The sequence below is a fragment of the Marmota flaviventris genome, chromosome 3, assembly GCF_047511675.1.
Source record: "Marmota flaviventris isolate mMarFla1 chromosome 3, mMarFla1.hap1, whole genome shotgun sequence".
Lineage (NCBI taxonomy): Eukaryota > Metazoa > Chordata > Mammalia > Rodentia > Sciuridae > Marmota > Marmota flaviventris.
Genome location: NC_092500.1, coordinates 3,306,268 through 3,331,261, shown reverse-complemented (window position 1 = coordinate 3,331,261; position 24,994 = coordinate 3,306,268). Strand labels below are relative to the sequence as shown.

Here is a 24,994-nt window from a genome sequence, read left to right as displayed (position 1 = left end):
GGCTGATTCTCCAAGTGTAATTAACAGTATCTAAGGAAAACGAGGTGCTTTCAGACCCTCTCCCCTCATTTTCATAATTTAAGGTGCCTGAGTAACAAGTGTCAACGTCCCTGAGAGACACTCCAGAGGGGCGGTGGGTGGACAGACTCAGCCAGGCCAGGTGGGGCGTGGCACCTGGGGCCTCGCACGCCCCTTCGAGCCCTGGCCAGGCTGCCAGGTGCATGGCCGCTCTCCTCACCGGTCACCCCTGGGAGCCGCAGCCACCCAGGGTTTCGTCAGCGGCAGCTTCTGTCCCCAACAGCCTTCTAGTGGCAGAAATCCAGCGACCTTCTCAGTCGGAAAGAAGAGCAAGACCCGAGGCCTCTGGAGCCTCCCTCTGTCACCAAACGAAAGGGAACTTCGTGGAGGGCCTTGTGCTGGGGGGAAGCCAGTATTTCCAACCTGGCCACGGCAGACTCTCCTAACAGAAGGGCCTTGTCTCTGCCTCCTGTGATGTGCTGCTAGAGGAGGCCACGCAGCAGCGTGCTGGGCAGAGGGCAGGGGGCGGGGTGAGGCCCACAGTGCCGGCCGGCCCGGGAGCCCCAGGGGTGCAGGACGAACGTGGCTCAGTGTCTGGGGTGCCAACACCCCTCACAGGAGGTAGCTGTGTATGGGCTCTACGGAGCTACAGGTGTCAGGCACACAGGACCCAAGGAGCCTGGATTCTGGAGGGCCCAGAGGACGTCACGGGACCTGCTCTACGTGCCTTGGTCCCAGGGGCCATGACCACGGTGGACTGATTTCCTGAAGGTCTGCAGATCATTCTGCTGAAGTGCCAGGTCTGCGAGGCACAGAAGGCTCCCTGCCCAGGTCACCGTGAGTCTCCCAGCAGCTCCACCGTGTCCCAGAAACCTGGACCTGGTCTGACCCTGAGCCCCAAGATGGCTGACCGCTCCTCCAGTTCACACCTGCTTCTCCGCCCTCCAGAGCTTCTGCTTTGGAAACAGCTGGCCAGTCGCTGCCCCGATTCAGTGCCTGTGCACAGCTTGGAGCGGCTCCTGAGTCCAAGGGACCAGAAGTCACCTCCCAGGTGCTGGTGGCCCCGACGTGGCTCTGGCATCAACCTCCGCGCAGGCCTCCCAGCCTCCAGGCTGAGGGCACGGTCCTCAGAGCCCCTGCAGCCTCGCCTGCGCCCCCCTCGTGCTGCCTGGGCCCTGTACTGGGCGTGGAAGCTGCCGTTTGGCCGGGACAGGGTCAGCACCTCACCACAGAGAAACACCCCAACCCAGAAACTTGTCTCTTTGGTCCTGGGGTGGAACCCAGGGGCGCCTGACCACGAGCTGCACCCCAGCCTCTCACTAAATTGCCCAGGCTGGCCTCAAACTTGCCATCCTCCTGCCTCCGTCTCCAGAGTCACTGGAATTAAAGGCTCGCACCACCACGCCTGGCTACAACCTAGAAATTCTGACATACTTTTGAACCAGCAGGTTCCGGAGAAGTCACACAAAGCCATCGCTGCTAATTTTAACCTGAGGACAGGTAGTTTGCACCCTGTTTGGCCTGACCGTCCTCTGTGGAAGGAGGCCAGATGTGGCTCCTCAGCCTCTCCACTGCTGCTTCACTGGCTCAGACGGGGGGGCCAAGGCCACTAGCCAGTCTGCACCCTGCACCCTGAGGGTCAAGTTCAAGAGGATGATTGATGCTCACGCTACCTGCCTTGCCCTTGGAACAGCTGCAGCCATCCTCACACCCCTCACACATCTGGCCTTGGGCCCTGCACCTGCCCACCCGCCAACCCAGCCCACACATTGCTGCTGGCACAGGAAGGACAGACAGGCTCCTGCTATGCACATCACCTCCTCGAGCCTCTTCCTGAGCCTTAGTTACAATGGCACACAGTAGGTGCAGCAGGGGGAAGGGCTTGATGTGCCCTGGATGGCAGCCTCCCGAGGCCGGAACACAGCCACGTTAACATGTGATTGGAAGGAGACTTACAATTAAGGATTTTTCTTTTTCTTTTTTCCCCAGGGCCTCCCTTGGCCAGGCGAGTGCTCCGTCCCTGATCCACACCCAGTCCAGGACTTGGGTTGCATACAACGTCAGATCAGGTCTCAGTGCACGGGGAGCGTCGCCTTCCCGAAGCCGGGGCTGCAGGGACCCATCAGACCCCTCCACCCCACTCCCAGTTACGGGTCACCCCGGGGCTCCCTCAGTCACTGGCAAGTCCCTTGGGCCACCTCCAGGCCCCCTCCTGGCTACACCTGCAGCTCTCAAGCTGCCTCCTCTCCAGGCCCAGCAGGGCCCGGCCTCAGCAAGGGTGGAAGGCCCAGAACAAGGAGGGGCGAGCTCCTGCCCCAGCGCCCCAGCTCCAGCCCTAAGGCCACGCGGCGGCAGAGCTGCTAACCTGCCACGAGGGCCGCAGGGAGGGGACGCACAGGTGCAGGGGCGGCCTGGGAAAGGAGAGAAGTGCAGACAAGGACGGCAACCAGACAGCTGCCACCGAGCCCCCGAGGGACTGCACGGCCACTCCCAGCCTGGGGAGACACAGGCCTCCGGGGAGACAGGCATCAGGTGATGTCCACCACGTCGCCTGGAGCCTCGTGGGCCACCTGTCACAGCACCCGGGCCCTAGTGAGTGCAGCAGCCATGGCAGAGAGAAGGACGGGCGAGGGGCAGAGACGGCGGGCTCTCCTCAGGGGCATCTGGCCTTATGGTGAGAGTCTGGGTCACTCAGGATTAGAACTGCCCTTGAACAGCCCCAGACAGCAAGACGAGTGGCCACCTCTGGCCTCCCAGGGCAGACCCTGGGGTGAGTAAGCATCAGCTTCGAGCTCAGGGACTAACCCTTCACAAACAGGCCCAGTGAGCTGTGACGCGGCCTTCCACAAGGGCCTCCTGTGCTGGGAGGAGCCCCCCACTGTGGGGCAGACAGACACCACATGGGGCCCTCCTGACTGCCCCTCGCCTGGCCAGCGGCCCCTGGCTGCCCCTCCCACCTGCTCCTAAGGCCTTGAATGCACAGAGAAGTCCACAAGACCTGGGGACAGGAAGTCCATCAGGGGCCCTGCAGCCATCCCTCAGGACAGTCTGCTGATGGCCAGGTCAGTTGCAGGGACCCGATAGGGAATGGGGGCCTGAGTGCTTTCTCTCATTGTCCTCAGCTGGAGACCAGGTTGGCCAGGGTCTCGCTGCTGCGCTGCTCCCATCAGACAGAACCGTCTGGCGAGCGGCTCAGGAAGCGCATCACGCCACAGGTGTCAGTCACCACTCCATCCAAATGGGCGGGATCTCAGATGACAACCCCAGCATCTCTGCTGATCGCCACCTTGGACTTGCAGGCTGAGCTGCTAATGTGGCCCAGAGGGAGGCTTTGTCCTGAGAACAGGCACAGGCCACTACCCACGGGGACGTCCTCGGCCCAGAATGGGGAATCATAGGTTAAGTGGAAGGGTCACATCTCTGCCTGAGAGGGTTCAGGGGCCAGAGGCTGGCCCAGTAACCAAGGCGTCCCTCCTGGGGCCGGATGCCAACTGAGGACTCTCAGCTCCCAACCCCTGAGCCCACCTGGTGAGTGGGCGACCCCTCAGTGCCTCCTGCCTGTGTCCACCGACTGACTTCAGGAGCCGTCGGGGTGAAGCTACCCATGGCGTGGGCGGTGGCTGTGCCGACCCAGGCACAGGAGGAAGGAAGCTGTGCCTGCTGCCCTGTCACGGGCCAGCTGGTCACTGTCTAGCTGAGATGTTTCTAAGAACAATCTGCTTCCTAGAAAGATGGTGAATACACCAAGCCAGATGGACACCTCGGGAGCAGAGCCCGTCCGCCAGGCCGTGAGGAGGCCCTGCCACTTGGCTGGCCCTTTCCCTCCCCACCCACATCCTTCCTCCTGCCCACCCACCCCAACAACCCTCCAGGTCAGCTAGAAGCCACCTCTTGCTGAAGACCACCTCTACAGCCTCACCTGCCCCGGGCACCAGGCGCCCCCCCTCCAGGGCTTCAGCCCCGACCCCTGGCTCCTGAGGAGCAGAGCCTGACCCCTGCTCTGGCTCCTGGGTCCTGCACACGGCTGGCATTCGGGAGCAGACAAGGTCCCTTACAGACCCGCCTGAGTGTTCATTTTATTGGACACACACTATCTTTCAAAAAAGAAGGCCGCTGGGGGCGAGAGATGCGGCTCAGTGGTAGAGTCCTGGCCTGGCATATGGGAGGCCCTGGGGTCCACCCCCCCAAAAAAGCCAAACAAACAAACAAGACCCAGAGGGACTGCGGTCATCGTATGGGGATAGTTTGAGTAATGAACCTAGAGGAGAAGCCCAGAAGGATTCTCCCCTGGAAGCGCCTGAGGCAGGACACGGGTGTGAGCGAGTTGGGTTCAGTCAGATGGCAGGATGTCAGGGCGCCGCCCGGGCTCCGTACCTGCGGGGATGATGCCGATCCTGAGGGGGCTGGGCACCAGCTTGGCGCAGAACTGGTTCTGGTCCACACCGGCGCTCCTCTGCGTCCTCTCGATCAGACCGTGCAGGACCTCGCTGAACATGCCGTCGCCACCGACACAGACGATGCTGCAGAGGAGAGGTGGTCAGCACTCCCAGCACCACCACGGCAGGTCGGGCCCTCCGCTGGTGTCGGGAACTTGGCCCTCCAAACGTCCCTGACGAGGAGGCCGTGCCTCCCTGCCCCTCCAATGGGACTGTGGCCAAGGCTGGCTTTCCCTCTGGGCCTGGGACTTCAGAGGTTGCCTGGCTGAGAGTGGCTACGGGACCAGCCCCTGCCAGCTCCCCTCGAGACCCTAAATTCAGGCTGGGTAAGTAGCCCAGAGGTACAGCTTGTGACCTGGTGCAAAAGGCCCTGGGTTCAACCCCCAACCCCAAGGAAAATATCCACTTCTAGAAATTCATCTTGAAAAAACCCCCCAAAACCAGAATATGCAGAGAGGTTTGTATTCAGTAATGTTCTCTTACTTAAAGAGCAAAAATTGGAAAGAGCCCAAATAGTGAGAGACTAGTTAAGTTACGGCACATCTATGTCATAGAAGATGATAAGGGCATTACGATAATATTTCACAGCTAACAGTAACAGAAAAGCAGGATCCCAAACCAGAGCAACACCACCTCAACTCCACGTGACAGTGCCCTTGGCCAGGTCACTGCTCTCCTACGTGACCACGTGAGAAGTGCTCTGGGAGACTGAAAGGCAAACAGAGCCACCAGGCCAGGGTGGTCTCTGAGGGGTGCCTGGGCCAGCCCCCTGCCCACCCTGACGTTCTGTGAGCAGCTCACTTCAGGGTCAGGGCTGCTGCCCAGCACTCACTCACCCATCATACTTGTCCATGCTGACCTCACACAGGGTCTCCTTGGCCTGGTTCGCACGCTCGGTCACTGTGGGGACATGGTAGGTTATGTCCATGCCTGTGAGCTGTGACTCACGTGGACGGCGAGGGCAGTGGCCAGAACCCTGCGGGGCCACCCAGCATTCCCCAGGAAGGGACTGGGTGGCCTGGGTGGGCAGGCCCCCTACTAGGCCAGTCTGACTCTCTTGGAACCTAACAGCGGCCACATCCGCCTCCCCTACTGTCCAGGCCACTTGTGCAATGTCAAAGCACACGCAAGCGTAGAGACGAACGTCAGTCCACCGTCTCTGACCCACGTCTGTGCACAGTTTTGTGTGTTTGCTTTCTCACAATCACTTTATCATCACTGGGACTACTTTGTGAATGCCCTTTCCCTCCCAGTCCCGGGGATGGAACCCAGGGTGGTCGGCCACTGAGCTGCTTTTTAGTTTATTTTGAGGCGGGATCTTGCTAACTTGCTGAGGCTGGCCTCAGACTTGTGATCTTCCTGCCTCTGCCTCCTGGGTCCTGAGGTGACAGGTGTGGCTGCAGTCTGGCCATAAAACTACTTTAAAAAGCTACTCGATACTCCCTTGGACTTGCCACAGTTGCTCATCATGTCCTCTGTTTGGGGGCATCTAAGTGGCTTGCAGCAGGCTGCTGTCTGGCAAGGACACCTGGACACCCCACTCAGGGTACAGCTGATCGCATTCCTTGGAAAGACTCCAGGGACAGATTATTGGGTCCAAATTCCTCCCTTTTCAGGCCCTGGGCCTGTGGTGTCAAGTGCCTGGGGTAGAACCCGGGGCCTTGAGCCGGCAAGGGCTCTGCCGTGGCCTCATCCTCAGCCTGCCAGTGTGACCCAGAACCCTCCAAGTCCTGCCGCCCGGCACCCCTCAAGAACTGGGCGTGCAACCTGGGACTGCACTGTCCACCTTGTACTTCTTCTTCAAGGACTTCCTGTCTGTGACCCTTGTCTGTTGTCTGCTCAGGTCCTTCCTGAGCACCTGATTGGCTAAGACTTGGCTAGAAGAGACGACACGATTTATTCCCTGCTCTTCCATTCTGGTGTGCAAACAGAACCCTGTTTTGTGTACACTGCTCTTATGGGACAAACTCTCCTCCAGTGACCACGTCTGAATCGTGCAGTTTCCTCCCCGCCGCCGTGGCCTTACCGATGACCTCGGTGGTGATGGAGGCCAGCGTGAACAGCGGCGCCACTTTCCTTTCGTATATCTGCTTGCCTTGGCCCTTTCCTCCGAGTGGGTTGATGAACACCAGCAGGTGCTTGGGTCTAGAAGCTGCAGAACCACACACGAGAGCCACCATCAGTGACTAAGGAACACGCAGATCAGACTCAGGACTCTGCCTCAGGTTGTCTGACACAGAAGTGCGTGTGGGCCTTTTTTTCTTTCTTTTTTAGAATGATTTGTTCTGGTGGGTCAAATGTGACAGCAGAATGATCTCAACTCCTTGTACACGAATGGGCAGGAGGACACAGCTTGTAGGTCGTAAAGAACAAGGACACACATCTCCCGCTACGGGAAGGGGCGAGCCAGAGTCTGTCCACCAGCCGGGAGGGGCGTGTGCCTCTGCCGGGGGCAAGGAAGGGCCAGGACTCCAGAATGAAGGCCCAGGACTCGGGAATCCTGCCCAGGGGACTCTCCCTGACCATCCCAGGTGGTCTGGGCACGGGAGGCTGCAGGGGGCAGGTCAGCAGAGAATAAAAAGAATGAGTCAGACGTGCAGAAGGGAACACGTGGAGAGACGGACAGACACCAAGTTGGTGCTGAGACGAACAGAGGGAGGGCAGAGCAGCACACGGGAGACCGGCAGAGCGCCGAGGCCCCAGTTTCCCAGACAGTGGGTTTCTTATGGCAACTTCCCCGCGTGTGCTGTGGTCAGTTCCAGAAGAACTGGTCAGCTCTGCAACTCAGAAAAACAAGTGGAACTAACAATCAAGAGGAACAAGAGGAACGCGCCCAAGAAGGTTGAAGACTTTGTAACTCCACAGCGAAACCAGGACCTAAACGCCTACTGCTGCAGGCCTCGCGATAGCCAGTGTGGGTACCCGGGTCCCTGGGAGGTGGCTGGACAAACAAGAAGAGCATTCTTCACTCACAAAAGGGAGAGAACCATAGAACACCACCAACGTGAAACACGCCAAGACCAAGCAGAGACCCCCACAGCTGCTCGCACCCAGCAGTCCACGATACAGGACGGGCACAAGACAAGTCCAGCCCACACCAGCCGAGAAGAGGGGCCTGCTGGCATGGACGTCTCACAGGTCGGAGCACAGAGCACAGGTGTGCTTGATTCAAGACCCAGTGAACACAATGTGTGTCTCAAGTCGCCAAGGTACGATGGATTCCACCCCAGAATTACAACCATCGCTGCCTCGACTGTGACAGGCATGCAAAGCGTCCAAGGGTCCAGCGTGCTGAACGGCCACTTACTTAGAAATGCAGCAAAACCATGACTATGCATCAGGGGTGGACACTACCGAACAGCCCAATCGTGGTGGGGCACCCAGAAGTGTGAAGAGCCGTCCCCCGGGATCTCGCATGTGCACAGTGTTCCTAATAAAACACGAGGGGACACCATGCCTGAAAACCCCAAGACCAAAGCTGGTTCCTTGAAAAGACTCATAAGAGAGATAAATCTCTAATCAATCCAAAAGAGAAGAGTGGAGAAAACACAAGTGACCCATCCAGGAGGCAGAGGGGACATCACTCCAAGAGGCAGATGGCGCAAAGGAAGTAGAGGGTGCTGGGAACTCACGCTGCAACTTCTAGATGTGCGTGAGGTGGACCCACATCTCCATAAAAAGCACAATTTACCAAAGATGTCAGAAGATACTTAAATCTGAATACTCTCATGCCTAGGAAAGACTGGGGAGCATTATAAAACCTCCACACGGGAACCTGGGCCTTGATGTTTCCACTTCAGATTCCACCACGTACTTCAAAACAACCCGTCTGAGGTTATATGAACTCTTCCAGAACACAGAATAAGGAGACCTCCGACACCCATGACCTAGACAGCAAGCAGGCAGGTGCCACCACCCAGGAGAAACCTCCGGACACTCTGTGACCTAGACAGCAAGCAGGCAGGTGCCACCACCCAGGAGAAACCTCTGGACACTCATGACCTAGACAGCAAGCAGGCAGGTGCCACCATCCAGGAGAAACTTCTGGACACCCATGACCTAGACAGCAAGCAGGCAGGTGCCACCATCCAGGAGAAACCTCTGGACACTCATGACCTAGACAGCAAGCTGGCAGGTGCCACCATCCAGGAGAAACCTCCGGACACCCATGACCTAGACAGCAAGCAGGCAGGTGCCACCATCCAAGAGAAACCTCTGGACACTCATGACCTAGACAGCAAGCAGGCAGGTGCCACCATCCAAGAGAAACCTCCGGACACTCATGACCTAGACAGCAAGCAGGCAGGTGCCACCACCCAGGAGAAACCTCCGGGCACTCTGTGACCTAGATAGCAAGCTGGCAGGTGCCACCATCCAGGAGAAACCTCTGGACACCCATGACCTAGACAGCAAGCAGGCAGGTGCCACCATCCAGGAGAAACCTCTGGACGCTCGTGACCTAGACAGCAAGCAGGCAGGTGCCACCACAATGGCAGTTCTGCTGTCGCCTATACAGAGGTGCAGCGCAGCATGGGCACAGCAGGTGTTCCTAGCAGCCGAGGGGCTCGGCTCCAGTGCACAGGGTCATCAGTAGAGTCTCTGTGTCCCACAGCTTAGCTCCAAAGCCCTCCATCATGTCAACATGCAGAAATAGCACCTACTCAACTCCCAAGCATGAGTTAAAAACCAAAGTTCTCAGAAAACTGGGGCTGCAAGAGAATTTCCCTAATCTGATTTTTAAAATATCTTCAGATCCTAAGAAACTGTCTTGAGGGTGAATGTGGAAAACCTTGCCCAAGGTCAGGACCAAGGTGTTGCCCCCAGCACTGTCGGCCCAAACCTGGCAGAAGGAGAAGGGAAAACGAGGAGACAGAACTGCCCCAATCACAGGGGACACCGCCGTGCGTGACAGGAAGCCAAAAGCTCCGTGTTGAGCTGTATCGAGCCAGCTGGCCGGGTCTCAGGAGCAAGGCAGGACAGCTCTGTCACACGGCTCCACAGCAGCCGCAAAGGGCAAAAGCCTAAGTGGCAGCACCATGGCCCAGAGGGCAAAGGCCGTCTTCCCCCGGTGGCGGGGCCCCGAGTGTGTCCAGAGGCAGCAGACCTCTGCCGGGCACAGCAGCACACCTGTGGTCCCGGCAACCCAGGAGCTGACCCAGGAGCACTGCAACTCCCAGGCAGCCTGGGCACCTCGGAGAGACACTGTCTCAAAAAAGCAAAATAAAATAAAAAAATAAAGATGGCTGGGGGTGTGGAGAGCAGCCCTGCCTTCACTCCCCAGTGCAGCAAAAATAACCATAGTATAAAAAGAAGATGAGCCTCGGCCACGTCCTCCATCCAAAGGGACTGTGGGCCACGTGCGTGAGGAGGCAGCGGGGCTCGGGGAAGACAGCACTTCCTGACCCCAGGGTGGGCGAGGCTGTCCAGTGGCCAGGCTGACCATGAAGCTAAAAGGAAACAGACAACCCGACTACGCGGTCAGGAATGCCAGTCCATCAGAAGGCACCAACAAGGGACCCGGGCGAGACACAGGCGGGGAGCCAACTGTGATTCTCAGACTGATGAAAGTCAGGTCCACAGAACATCAGGATCCCACCGACCACCAAGGAAAGGAGCAAGCCAACAGATAGTGGGCAAAGGGCCGACAGAAACCCCATGAGGATGTGCATCTGCCCGGCTTCTCGACCACTGGGGACATCGCGCAGCAGCATACAGGGCAGCTCACACAGCGGCTAAGGTGCAAAGGTGCGGTCGGACCCGGAGCAGCAGGAACGCACCCCCAGACAGAAGGTACCGAGCACCACCGCCACCTCAGGGAACTGTGGGGCTGCCCAGTCCACTGCTGGGTATCACCCCAGATACGCATGATCATGCACAAAAAGGCTTCACAAGATGGGGGGACGCTGACGTGCACAGTGGCCCACAGAGGGCCATCCAGATGAGTGGGTGACACAGTGTGCATTCCCTTCAGGGAATCCACACAGCTGGGGAGGAACCACCTGCAACCACACACCACGTGGCAAACGTCACACTCATGAGTTCAGTCCCATGCAGACACAGAAGAGTGCAGGTCACACCACCCAGCTGCGTAGGGTGCGCAAGGGATCTGGCTGTTTAGAAGGCAGCTAGCAGTGGCCCGGGAGAAATGGCCATAGGGCTGAGGCCTGGGGCACTGTGCTTCCAGGCCTGGGTGCGTGGCAAGCGTGTCAGTGCGAGAGCTCACCCAGCCCCTCGCTCAGCGGGTGTGTGTCTATGTTTTACTGCAATGAGACACTAGAGCAGCCACAGAAGAGAAGTTCAACTAGATAGTGGAATAACAGGACCATGTGCTATTTTTAGATGCCAGGAGACCATACCAAATGCACAATCATATGGGGTTTTCTAAGAACTCCATGGAAATAAAATCCACGTCACTCCAGAGGAGTCTACTCCCCAGGCCTCCAGCCTCGACTCCACAGCTCGCAGTCTCCTGAGAACAGACTGGGGGCGGGGGGTAAGTTGGGGCAAGAGGGGGGCCTGGAGTCAGACAGAGGAGGCAGGAGAAGCTGCACAGGAGGACAGGGAGAGGAGCAGAGCTCAGAGAAGGACCCTCAGACGGACTTGGAGGGCCACAGGGCACAGCAATGCAGAAACACAAGTCCTCCCCCCCAGGGGAGTCACAAGACACGCTTCCCAAGGAAGGCCTTCCTGTGAAGTGGGCGGGGGGAGCCTTCCTCGGAGGCACGACAACTCACTGTTGGACACAGATGCAGAGTGGTCCAAAAGGCCAAGGCTGACCAGCACATGCCACTCCCGCCCTGGGCTGCACCTGTGAGCTGGCTGCAGCAACACCATGAGGTGGTGCCGCGGGCTCAGCAGGAGCAGCGCCTGCCATTTTCAAGGTGACAGGAAGACCTGCCACTAGCACAGAGTCACTAACACACTGGGCCCCTGCTGCCCTGTAGATGCGCCCGGCCAGGGGCGATTCTTCCACGACCTGTTCCATCCTCACCTCTGGAGAAAGAAGCTGAGGCCCGGGAGGCTGAGTGACCTGCCTCGGGTCTGGCTGTCACGAAGTCACCTGGGGCTCACACCAGTGCCCTGCTGCAGAGCCCACCCACCTCCACCACTGCAGGCTGTCCTCTATACACCTAGCATCAGGAAACCACCCGTCGTGCCCAGGGCAGTCAAATCCTGGCCCTGCGCCTGCCGCAGCTGCCCTTCACCAGTCTGAACACACACATACACAGTCTCTCCAGCAGCTCCCGGAGGGTCTGCAGCCACAGGTGACACAGCTGCTCGTCCGTGCTCCAGAAAGTCACCTGTGCCCACTTCCAGCGGTGACGTCGAGCTCGCTTCACACAGTGAACTGCAAGAGACGGGCATGCACGGGTCAGGGTGGGTGACAGGCAGCGGGCGACACACCACCCACAGCTTCGCCCTGATTGCAAGCCAGGGGCTCACTCTCTAGTAGTCAGTGACAGTGTGAATCAGATACAACGTGCCACTTCTCAGGTCCTTCAAGCCACGTTAAAAATAAAGAGAATAAGAAAACAGACAGTGGACAACGACAAGAAGTGGACCTTGGGGAGATGAAGAGTCAACAAGGAGCAGCCAGACCACTGCACTAGTGGGCCTGGGGAAAAGCCCCCTCCCCATGCGTCACCTGCCCAGAGCCGAAGGAGAACCGGGAGGTGACACCCAGGTGCCCTCACCTGTGAATGCGCAAGGCGGTCCCATCTTCTGCCATTGGCCACTGGCGTGGCACTTCTTGTGAGTGTCTGCTTCCTCCACGGTGATGATCTCAGACACGGGCACCGAGAAGGCATCTGCAAAGACGGACGTGCGTCAGCCACAGGAGTCGGCTCGCTCAGAAATGCTGAGGTCACCTGCCTGGACGCCCTGGTTAGAGAACTGGGAGGGAGTCTGGACGCGGGTTATGGCTCAGGGATAAGAAAGAGCGGGCACCAGGGGTCACCAGACGACAGTGGCCCAAGCACCCATCAAACACCACTGCTGCTCTTCACATGACTCGCCCACAGTTCAAGCCGCGATGCCGACCCCCTGCCCAGCTGCTGCATGAAATATGAAGAGACATGTTCCAATGCCACAGTCTGTCCCGAGGGCAGAAGGGGGCACCTAGGATGCGGGACACCAGGGCCACCAAATGTGAGAGTCAGGACCCAGCTTGGGGGGCTCTGGAAAGGCTGTGGGTGCCTAGGAGCAGGGAGGAAGGGAGACGTGGTGGGGACATTCTCTAATACCAGCCCAGGAGCCAGCCGCCCGCCCGCCTCAGGTCCCCAGCAGGCTGCAGTCACAGAACCACAGATCAGAGGAAGTGCTGGGAGCTCAGCTGTGGGGATGGCAGGTCGTGAAAGACCCCCCAGGAGGTCACGGGGATGGGGCGGCAAGCAGGGCCCCTGGGAACAGGCAGGCTGGAGTCCAAAGCTTCCTCAGGAATCACTGTTATGTGTTAAGTCCTGATCCCCCGGGTCCTGAACAGTTGTCACCTTGGCAGTAACAAGGGCGTCACCCCAGCTGGAACAAGGCGTGGCTCCAGGAGGAGGCGTTACCCGTGGGGTTGACTACACCCACCTGTGACTTGTAATCCTACCCCTTTGCCCTATTTGGGATAGAATGTTCCTTGGAACCTCCCCCCGTGTCCCCTATATGAGAATAAATAATTCTGGTGGCTCTCTCTCTTTCCACGGACCCTTAAGGTCGGAGACCGTCCTAGATTTTGAAAAGGTACTTCTGTGTGTTTGTGTGCTTTGTCGCTCTCTCGAGTTATTGGAATAGTCAGATTTTGTGAACCCAGGACAGGTCACCAGCTAGGTTACATGGCCTCTGTGGTCACTTGCATCTGTTTTAAAGCCATTGTCTGTGGTAGCCAAACACAAGGACCCAGGGAGGGACAGTCCGAGCTGAGCTCCTGCTCCTCTGAAGCTCTGAGAGGCTGACAGCTGGGCCCTTGGGCTCCGGGGGGGGGGGGGGGGGGAGAGGAGGAGGCAGAGGCCAGCTGGGAGCGCAGCCTGCTCACGGCACCCGGGAAAGTCCCGATCTCACGACTGTCTCCAAAATGCAATTTCTGCCTGCTTCTTATGCGTCTTCTCCACTCTGTGAGTAAGTGGCACACAGGACCACCCCCCAGGCTCCCGGGCAGGTGTCCCGAAACCCACACCCACACACCCAACAGGTTTCCCACCCCCAGACAGCTCTCCACCACGGCTCCTCATCCCCAGAGATTGCCTTCCCAACAGGTCCCTATTTTTGGAGGGCTGGCCTCGTCCTCAGGGGCCCCTCCAAATCCAGCCTCAATATGACCCTGCACTCAGTCCCCCCGACTGCCCCGACCTCTTCTGTTTCCCAGGGGACCAGGAGCTAACAGGAGGTCTCTGTGTGTCTCAGCAGCAAGCTCAGGGCAGGCTGGGGCAGGTGTCAGGAGCAGGAATAGAGTAAGCCACACATGGACGTGGTCAAACTGTCTGCCGGGACCCCAGCATCTCCCGCTCCTCCGTAATCATCACAACTACGATGACAGGAGGGTCACAGGCTGCGAGGCATGAGTGGGAGCCAGGCGAGTGTCTCCACATCCAAATGGAGAGAGTTAGACAAGAGTCAGTACCACGCCACAAAATGACTGAAGCCTCAAGTGACTCACAGGATGACCCACATAAAAGCTCTCACAAGTGAATAATTCCTGGACCTGCAATTTAGATCAATAGACTTGAAAAATCAAAGAAGGAAGTACGAGATTTCAAACGCGTCACGCGCCACTCTGGCCAAACCCCGAGGCCAGGCTTCTCCAAGACTCCCGAGGTGACGTCCGGAGGTGTCTGATCCCCTCAGCTGGCCATCAGCTCCACCCCAGGGGAAGTCTGCCTTGGTTCCTGACCTGATCACGGCATCTGAGTGAGTGGGCATCTGTGGACTTGGAGCCTAAGGCCTGAGACTTTACACCCAGCACCTGAACTTAGCATGTAGAAGGAATGTCTGTCAGGAGCCTGTCATGACTGAGTGTGTTTGCAGTGCTTAGAATTAATTAATCTAGAACTGTGTGCTGTGAATTGATTATGTCTATTGCAGCGCCTTGCATTAAGGATCGTCGTTTTCTTGATCAAGAACCTACAGAGGGGCTGGGGCTGGGGCTCAGTGGTAGAGCGCTCATCTAGCACGTGTGAGGTGCTGGGTCCCATCCTTAGCACCACATATAAATAAATAAATAAAGTAAAGTTAAAAAAAAAAGCACGTGGACATTCTTTCTCTCCCCCCTCAACTGCAGATGTGGCCCCTTTTGCCCCTTGCGACAGGAGCAGAAAATACAGAGACAGAAGAGGCCACAGAGACACACAAGCAGGACTGCAGGGCGGTCTTCCCCTGGGGTGGAGCGGAGGCCTTCTGGTCAGCCACATAGTTCAGAAGGAGGGAGAGCCCAAGAGGCAGGGCCAGAGAGGGGAGCAGAGGCCGCGAGGGCCGAGGGGAGGGATGGAGAGGCAGAGGGGGGAGGCCGGCGAGGCCACAGAGCAGTCAGTGGCCTCCCTGGAGTGAGACGGGAGCTGGGCTGGCTTTGAGCAGAGGTGTGTGTGGTGACCTGGGTGTGGCAGGGACCACTGAAAGTGGGCTGGGGCGCGGGTGTGCTCTGCTGTGGAGGGCTTGCCAAACACGTGGGAGGCCCTGGATCCCATCGACAGTGGCACTAAAAATAAAATTAAAAAAAAAATAAGAAGAAGAAGAAGGTGCACAGCAGCAGGGACAGGGGCTGCTGGCTGCACCCAGGCCCACGGCAGGTGGTGGCTGTCCCCTGGTGGGATTAAAACAGAATCCCGGCAGGCTGTGCTCACGTGCGTGTTGCCTTGACGCGTGACGTGTGCACTAACACGAAGAGGGAAGGAAACCCAGCGAAGGGGTGAGAATCACCCTCACCTGGGGGGAGCGTCAGGGGGCGCAGAGCTGCCCTCCCTGACCCAGAGGCCCCGCGGCGCAGCCAGGCCTGGAACCCGGCAGCAGGTCTGCGTGGACCAGGGGATGTGGCCACGAAGGCCCATCATCCCCGTCAAGGACCCCTCTGTGTGGGCAGGAGCAGAGCCACAAATCGTCACCAGGAACAGGGCAGAGTCAGATTCAGCCCCAGGGACCCAAAATACAGGATGGGGAAGTTTCAAGCACAAAAGAAAAGTCACAGAAAAGCGGCTGCCGAGGGGCTGTGCCTCCCGCAGGCCTGCACCCTGGGCTAACCAAGGGCCACTCTGCACCTGGCACCGGTACCCCACAGAGCAGAAAGCCAGCAGCAGGCTCGCTAGGTCCCAGGTCACCGGGCACCTGCCCGTCCTGGCAGGTTCCTCCACGGTCTCGTTTCTGATGAGCAGGCAAATAACAGACGGCGAGTCCCTGGGGGAGCTCGCTGCGGTGCTGGGAGGGCAGCGGTGCTGGTCACTCTGGGCCAACACCCCAACCCGGGCTGCCTCTGGCCCCACAGGAAACCTTAACAGCACCGTAAGTCACCGTGCACTGAGGCTGGGTCACAGGGGCAGCGGGAGAAGTGGGCACCAAGGCCCTGGAAACAGGAGAGAGCAGCCAGTGCTGAATGACCCTGCTGGTCACCCCACGTGTGCTGGCCCACACAGGCACCACGCATCAGCCAGTGTTGTGGGGACACCAAGTGCAACAGCAGCATCATAAATAAGGGCTTGCACTGGGGAAGGTGTTGCGGGTGAGGGGCCTGGGGGTCAGGGCTCCCAATGCTTGTGTCTGTGCCCTCTGCACTGCACGTGGTTGGAGCATCCCTGGGGTCAGAGGCAGGATCTGCCTGGAGGAGAAGAACTGCCCAGGCCAGCCCGAACCAGCTGGGGCAAGGCCGTGTGGCCACACGCTGTGGGGAACTCCGTGAACAACAGTCACCCAGGGGCCATGGTGAACCAGGTGAGGCGGGAGGCGGGACAGGAGGCCAGGACCCCAGCTGCTGCTCATTGGTCCCAGCCTTGACCCACCCCATCTGCAGTGGCCTCCTTCTCAGGAGCAGTAGCCCTGCCAGGCGCTCTGCATCTGCAACACCCACCGCGTCCCGCTGCCCGGCTGGCTCCCCGGCACCTCACAGGTCACCTGCGGGGTGGTTACAGACTGCGGTTCCCCCTGCAGCAAAAACAGTCCAGCATCCTGGAGCAGGGGAACTTCTGACACTCTTCCCCCATTGCTCAAGCTGACCTAAGGCCAGCCTTGGGCACAAGTGTGGCCCCAGAGCCACAGACAATCCAGAGCCAAGGCAGACCACCTGTGTGGCCTCTGAGGGCCTCAGACCCAACCTTCTAAATCCAAGGCCACCCATGCTGCTCCTCTGCTCCTTCCAGAAACCGCTGTCCCTGTGGCACCCCGAGCCTGGGGAATAGTGCGCCACCCAGGTACCAGGTTGCCCACAAGCCAGGGCCCCTGGGCTCCTCCTCCATCTCCATCACCATGTCTGCCTCCAACATCCTACCCTGCTGCCCCGAGAGTCTCCCACGGAACCTGTCACTGCACAGCCACCTACTGTGCCCCTGAAACCTCCTCCTCAGGTGGCCCAGTGAGCACCCAGACAGGTCTGATAGATGTCATTGCTGTACCTGGGTCTGCCAGCGGCTTCTCCCACCCCCTCAGGATGTAGCTAGACCCCTTTGCACAGCCCCTGCCTGTCCCCGCCCAGCATCGCTGTGTCCTGCCCAGCCTGTCCCCGCCCAGCATCGCTGTGTCCTGCCCAGCCTGCCCCAAACATACAAGGAGCACACCCCGACCTCAGGACCTCCATCCTGCAGGCACTGTTGGAGCCCTGACAGCAGGAGGCTGGTCCCCGCCCAGCACAGCTCCAGGGTCATTTCATCCTGACCCGGGGCCCATGCTGCCCAGATAAGGCCAGCATTCCAGTGGCCTTGCCCGCTGCACAAAGAGCTGTGGGGGCGTCCATAGGGGCCTCCCCAACACCGAGTCAGCCCGGGACCTCGCTGGCAGCAAGCTGACTCCGCTGGTTTACCAGAGGCCTGTCCCAAGAGCAAGGGCCACCCTGAGTGTGATTCGTGCCCGCGTATGAGAGGCAGATTCCCCACAACACCCAAAGGTAGATGCCAGGGTCCTCGTGCCACAGACCAGGAACCAACGCGAGGGCAGATGACTCACCCAAGTCACCACGGGCAGCTTTGGAAATCTACCAGGAAGTTCTTTCCTTCACAGTCTGGAGCACAGGGACCCGTTACTCAGATGCCTGCGTCCTGCCCCGGATCACCTGCTCAGGTCTCGCCTTCAGCAGAGTCCCATCTGGCCAATCCTCGTCCCAGAGCCTTCCCACCACCACACGGGACACTGGCCAAGGCTTCCCCAGAACAGCCGCCTCGCAGCACCGGAGCTGGCTGGGGGACAGCCAGAGCAGGCGGCCAGCCGGGCACCCATTTTACAAGCCCCACTGTAAACAGCTGCACTTCTCTGCAGCGCAGCCATCACATCACGAGCCTGCTGGCCGAGCACAGCCAGGCCCTGATTTTCAGGCCCAGATAGCAAAGCTCACCTGACCCTCTCTCACCTCTGAACCCTCTGAACAGGTCTTTCCTCCAACAATGGGAGGACCCGCCTCCGGACAGTTAGTACTGGTTCAAATACCAGAACTGACGTTAGAGTGCATTAGAATGTCCTCCTGCGGCAGGCCTTCCCCAAACAGGAGACCTCATAACCAGACCTTGGTGAGAGTTTGCAGCTCTGACAACAGATGACTCCCCTGCGCCCTCAGGACCAGCGTGGCTGAGCCTCGGTGCGCACTCCTACAGTGCAGGGCGGTCAGAGGCCTCGCACTCCAGAAAAGCCAGGGGCCTGGCTCCCTATTCTGGCCAGTGGTTGAGTTTGCAGCTGCCCTGTCTGCTGACCACTGCAGCACGGGCAGCCACCTGGCCACGCTGGCGGGGCCCAGCGAGGGGACTCCGAGTTCCATCATCTGTGTTTTCCATCCCATTCTCTGTTTCTGGCTCTGACGTCAGGAGTTCCTGGACACACGGCATTCCGCGGGCTTCCTAGGTACCTCGAGGGCAGCAAGGTCTGTGGCGACACAGGTGCACGGGCACATAGATACCCATGTGGAGAGGGGGGCCAGGGGGGCAGGACGCGCTCCTCTGCGGGGTTCCTGGCAGCTATCTGGGAGGCCCCCGGGGCCTCAGTTCTCATGGGGACATGTGACAGAACAAGGGCACGCTGGGAGCTCTGCTGTGGGAGAGCAGGTGAGGAAGGGGGCCCCTTGCCCTGTGCACACCAGCCTAGGCAGGGGCACCAGCAACAAGGGCTCCCCTGGGGAAGGACACCTGAGAGTCACGTTTCCTGGCAACAGCCACACCACGGCTTCTGCTATGTGAACACCTGACCTCATTAAAATGACAGACGAGCATTTGCCTATGAAAACCACTGCCCAGTGCCACTGGACCCAGAAACACCTGCAGGTCGCGGTTCACCTGCGGGGCCGGGTGCGCAGCTCAGGGGTAGAGCACATGCCTCACAGGCTCAAGGCCCTGGGCCTAATCCCCGGAAAAATAAACAAACAAAACCAAAAAAGCCCATCACTTAAGAGTGGTCACACAATCCTGCCCTGTCCAAAGGTCCCGGTCAGGTGGATCCTCCTTAAGCTGAGACTGGCCTCCGGTGAGTCAGCCTGAGGCCCGGGGTAGCTCTGCAGATGCCCTGACGTGCTAGGGCTTGCGTGCTGATGGCTTGCTGTGTTTGGAAAGGAGTGTCAAGAAGACACTACAGTGACCTCAAGCGTCTTCCACACCCAGGGTCTAATCCACCGTCACCCACAGAGGCCACCACATGGCCACAGATTCCAGAACAGACAAAAACAGAGTCCCAGACGGGACTGCAGGAGCTTTGCATGGGTCCACAGAGCACGGGCACAGGTCCTGGAGGGGACAATGGAGGGGACGATGGCGGGGATGTCACAGCTCTGCTCCAGGAGGGAGGGCATGTGGTGCACAGTACCCCCCAGTGCACAGCGTGGGCTCACTGCTCTGACTGTTGGCAGAACACACAGGTGGTCACCTACGGTCCTGCCAGTCCCAAACCTCCATGGCCCTTTGGATAGACCCAATTGTAACCCTACAGGACAGAAAAGGACACAAAGGCAGCAGAAAAGCAAGCGGAGGCCCCTGCAAGGCCTCCTGACAGCAGGCCAGGCGTTGCTGGGGACCTGGGTAAGCTCTGCTCCTGACTGACCAGGGACCTGGGAGGGTGCTCCCAGCTGTCCCCAGCAACCCTGAGCACCCCCTGGGACCCAGCTCTAGGTACGAGCGGGGGCAGACGGCTGCTGGACCTCCTGCCAGGGCCGGGTGAGTGGCAGCACCCAAAACCGCAGTGTGAATTCAGAGCAGGAGGAAGGCCACACGTCGGGGCAGACCAAAGTGGCCTCAAGAGACCGCGACTTCCGCTGAGAACAAAGGGCATTGTAAGTCTTGCCCACACACGTGTTTCCCTGAGTGCGAATGTCACTTAAGGTAACTTTCCACTCCTAAACACGAAGCCAGGACCTTGCTGGAGTCAAACCCTGCTGCCAGGGACTCGGTGTCCAGCACTCACTGCCCCTGCTGCCTGGAGGCACCCTCCACCAGGGGATGTCGAGGCCGTCCCCTCACAGTCCAGCTTGCTGTGCGAGGGGGGAGTGGCACCAGCTGTGTCCCGTTTGATTTTTATGTGAAATCTTCTGATTTTAAAACGTTGGCTACAAGTCTAAAGGGAACAGGGAGACTCAGCCCGCCAGGCAGACACACCCACTACCCCTGGAGCCTGGGGGCCCCGTGCACAGCCCTGGTGCGGCTGATCCTGGTACTCTGAGCCCGAGGTGGCAGCAAACCCAGTCCCCGAGCCATTTCTCCAGTCTAGTCTGATGAAGGTGGGTCTCCACCCCACCCCACCTCCCTCCTCTTCCTCACCAAAGTCACGTTCACAGCCGTCTCTGTCTCTGGCCCCAAAGATGCTACTTGTTAAGGGGGACGGATGAAGTTGGGGTCAGGCCCTGAGGTCCAGCCCAGCTCCGGTGCCGCCCAGCTGTGCACCTTGGGCCCCTTGCTTCACTTCTCTGTGCTTCTGTCACTTCGTCTGCAAAGGGGGGTCCGAAAGCATCGATGGGTCGTCACCGGGAGCAAGCTGAGAAGGCGTCTGGCCTGGTCAGGGCTGATGAGTGGCAGCTGTCACTGCTGCCCACTCCTCTGAGAGCACACTGACTCACACCATGTCACTCACCTTCTGAAGAAACAAATGCCACCTGGGAAGGGGCAGGAAGGGGACCAGGGACAGGACTAAGCTAAAGAGGGACCCGGAGGGCAGAGGGCAAGCAGAGCAGCCAGATTCCCACTGCCTGGTCAGGCATGTGGAGGGGGCGCCAGCTGGGCACAGCTGAGGTCCAGCCAGCCGTGCAGTCCTGCTCTACTTTTCCAGATCCTTCCAGGCACAAGTCCTGGACCCTCTGCCCTGAAGTTCCCCGCTGTGCTGTCCTCCTGGGGGCAGTCAGCTCTCAGATACATGAGTGGATCCCGCGACCAAAGAGGGACCCCTAAAGCCCAGACAGCCTCCCTCAGCGCAGGCCCCAGCCTCCATTCACGGCTGAGTGTGCTGAGCCTCTACCCTGCAGCAGAGGTCGTCTAGACAGGAGGCACCAACAGGAAACCCTGCCCTCGGCAGTGAGCACTGTCACCAGAAGTCACAAGCCATTCGAACCAGTCCACCACTCCACCTGCTTAGCCACGGTGCCCATGCTATGGAAAGCAGGGCTGGCAGTATGGGGGCAGGGGACCTGCACAAGGAAGTGAGACCAGGGCAGATTGGATGGGGCGAATGAAGGAGCCTTACCCAGGGGCACAGCCAGTACAAAGGCCCTGAGGCGCCGGGAGGCAGTGGGGTTGAGCTGGGTTGGGAGCCTGAAAGCACAGGTTTGAGGCTCCCGAGCCGACTGCTCCTCCTGTGGGGGGAACTAGGGAGCCCTGAGGGCTGAACCACCACAACCTGAGCCCCCAGCCCCCTGCCCCTGAGTGAGGACGGCTCTGCCTCTGGTCATGCCAGGCCCAGTGCCTGGACACTTCACCTCCAAGAGAGGCCTGGGGCTGCCCATCTGGACCCGAGGGTTCCACCTGCAGGCCCAGGAGATGCTCATGGGGTGCAGAGCTGCAGGGAGAGTGGGAGGAGTGGCTGGGGGTGCACTCCACCCAGGGCCCTGGGACTTGTCAGGGAGGGTGGGCGGGACAGGAGCCCAGGAACTCAGTCCCCAAACCCAAAATCCTAACCAAGAACTTCTAGCAGAGCACCTCTCTGGCTGGAAAACTCGGCACCTTCCAGAAGGTTCCATAACGGTCACCGAAGACCAGGTCTGGCCGCCAGGCAGTAAGCCCAGTGTCCTCTCTCCCCCGTGGAGTACCACTGGATACTCTGGACAAGACTGAAGAAAGGGCAACTAACCAAGGACCCTAAAAGTCCATGTCCAGCAGGCGACGGCCAGAGAGGCTGGCCCTGAAGCAGCAGCAGTGTGCACAAGCTCCAGGTGCGTCCTTCTCCTGCCCCAGCTCGGGGCCAAGGGCAGCTGTGCTGTGGAGCAGCAGGGCGGGTGACTCGGTGAAAACCAGAAAGCACAAGCCCCTGGACAGAGGGTGGGGGACCTCGGCCAGCGGGGGCAGGACAAAGTCCCGGCTCACCTGGCTGCCCAGGTGCAGAACCCGCAGAGAAGCCCACTACTAGCCACCCGCCACCCAAGTGCAGCCTCACCTGATGACAAAAGCAGTGGCAAGGCCTGGAAGGCTGGGCTGGCGGGACGTGGCCACCCCACTGAGAGGGACTTGCCGTCTGTGCCCACCAGGCCGAGCACGGCTGGAAGTGGGGAGGACCTCCAACAGGGCGGAGTCTTAGCACAGTGTCGGGGACTCAAGTCAAATTCATCAGCATTCCCAGAGCCAGGAAGTGCCCGGCACCCAGGGAGCCCGTCACCTGATGCCAAGCCTGAAGGACCGGCGTGGGAGTCGCAGGTATAAATGGAGGTGGCTGTGGTCCCCACGCTCTCTTTGTGCAGGCAAACTTGCACATGCGGGAGGGAACGGAAAGAGGCTCCCGAGAGACAGGACACCGCGGGGCGGTGAGGACTGGAAAGTAAGCCCGTGAACGGCCAGGTCACCTGATGGCCAGAGCAGAACCACGCAGGAGGGGTGGAGCTCTTCGGAAATGTCCGGGTTTTAAACAAAAATCAGCGGAATAAAAACAGACCAGTAGGGCTGAGGCTGCGGCCCAGTGGCAGAGCGCTCGCCTAGCACGTGCAAGGCACTGGGTTCGGTCCTCAGCACCACATATAAGTTAATAAATAAATAAAGGTCCATCAGCAACAACAGCAACAACACAGACCAGTAGGTGACATCGCTGAGACAGCGACAGGGCAGGACCTGAGAACAGCCACCACACACTCCCACAAGGAGAGCGCAGCCTCGCAGAGGAGGAGGTCCAACCAGGGAGAGGTGCTGCAGGGAAGAGCCTGGTGGAATTTCAGAACTAAACACAGTGAGCAAACAGACAGTGCGGGGGAGCGCCCCCCGCCGACGCAGGGTCGGCATCAGCCAACAGGAAGACGACCGCGGGGAGCTACCCTTCCGAAGGACACCCAGACAGGTCCTCAAGGACAAGAAGGTGAGCATAGAGGGGAGACAGACTCAGTGCCACACTTCCTGCTGCCTGGAGCGCTCTTGGCTGTGCGCCAGGGCTGGAGCCTCACAACACCCCGTGGCTCTAAACGTGGGCGTAGGAAGCAGGGAGCCCACAGAGTCCCACAGGGAGAGCCACTGAAGGCCGTCCCCACTTCACTCCCAGGTACCTCGCCCCCCAGAGACCCTAGGAGGGGCACCCGAGCAACCCAAAAAGCCCACAGCGATGCTGGGAAACAGGAATGGACATCTTCCCACATGGATCACACGTATAAAATGTTTAAGGCACATAGATAGATCAAAATAAACTTCTACAAACACCTAAGAAGTGCCCAGGGCAGTGGGAAAAGGAAAGAGACGAACAAGAAAACAGAAAACAAACCAGACGGCAGCTTGACCCCTCGCATCCGCGGCCTACGTTCTGAAAAGCCCAGCAGGTCAGGGGTGAGCCCATCCACAGGACTAAGGCCATCAGGACAGACGGAATTTCATGCTGAGAAATCACTGCGAACCTCAGGGCGAGAGCCGTTGAAAGTAAAGGACGAGGACAGGGACACCATGCAGGCACTGACCAGAAGGAGGCGGGGTGGCCACGTCAGCATCAGCCAAGGGCACGACCAGAGATGGAGGGGTCCCTGCATGAGGACATCGTCCCCCATCAGTTGTGGACACCACCCCTCATCGACTTACAGACGCCGGTCCCCAGGTTAAAAAGCCAGCATATTCTCTGTCCTTTCTGGATCCCATCTTGGTCAGGAAGGCCACCCTCCATTCCAAGGCTATGAATTGTCCTCTATTTTCTTGTGAGGATTTACTTTTACATGCAAATCTTAAATCCATCTGATTCTGAATCCGGAAACTTTCTACCTTTAAACAGTAAAAAAGGTCTTTGTAGGGGCTGGGGCTGGGGCTCAGTGGCAGAGCGCTTGCCCCACGTGTGTAGGGCACTGGGTTCGATCCTCAGCGCCACATAAAATAAACAAATTAAAAAAAAAAAAAAAGGTGTTTGTAATGTTCATGTAAAACGCTGTACAACACGACTTAGGAATGTCCCGCCTCCTACCTGACCACGCACCCCCGGAGGGAAGGGGAGCAGAGGACAGGGCACCCGTACTGCACAGCCCCAGGTGGAGATGGTCCGAGAGCCAGGAACCAGCATCAAACAATGGACGCTGACACAGAGGGAACTCAGGACACCAGCAGGGACAGCACCGCTGCACTCCTGAGACACTGGCAGAGGGGCACCCCCCCTCCACTGCATGCACAGACACCTCAATCAAGTTGTTCTTTTAAAATCATGTTTTAGCCTGGCAACCATGGTGCACACCTCAGCTCCTTAGGAGCCGCAGCTGGGGCCAGTCGGCTTCAAGTTCAACTAGCCACCCACTTTGAGAACCTCCCCACCCCGGTTTCCTGTTTTCAGTCTGCCCTACTTCCGACCAGGCCCGGTCAGGGGAGCACTGCCGGCTCAGCCTTCTCAATGGAGGCCTCCGCCGGCAGAGCCCCGCCCTCCGCGCTGCTAGACCTTATCTCTGCTGCGGGGCCCCTGTCACTTTCCCAGCTGGGGCCTGGGGAGGAGTGTGTGCCTGGGTTCAGAGCCCGCTCCCCACTGCACACCAAGTGCAAGCGACTCTTAGCTTCCGGTTTTCAATCTGAAACAGGAGAAAATGAAAGAGCAGATGAAAGACCTGGGTAGCCTCCCCGCCTGGTGCCGTGCCCCAGCCCATCCCTGGATTCCAGGGCTGCCTCCTGAGTCCTCTCACACCCTCCGGGAGCCTGGTTTTGCACAATCTCCCCCTCCCATCACCGACCCAGTCAATCCAGGTGTGACTGCACCTGGGAGGGGCAGGGCCAGGAGCACCACCCACTAACATTAATTGAATGTCCTGTGAG

At 59.1% G+C, this 24,994-nt stretch overlaps 1 protein-coding gene across 1 annotated transcript in view; it reads right to left on the bottom strand.

Annotated features, from left to right (window-relative positions):
• Positions 1-24,994, bottom strand: part of Cerk (ceramide kinase) — a 41,298-nt gene that overhangs the window by 13,328 nt on the left and 2,976 nt on the right. The window contains exons 2-6 of the mRNA XM_071609386.1: positions 12,149-12,262; positions 11,680-11,802; positions 6,481-6,606; positions 5,291-5,354; positions 4,393-4,538 (exon numbers count right to left, since the gene is read on the bottom strand). Coding sequence (XP_071465487.1) covers positions 4,393-4,538; positions 5,291-5,354; positions 6,481-6,606; positions 11,680-11,802; positions 12,149-12,262 — 573 coding nt within the window. The remainder of the gene's footprint in view (positions 1-4,392; positions 4,539-5,290; positions 5,355-6,480; positions 6,607-11,679; positions 11,803-12,148; positions 12,263-24,994) is intronic.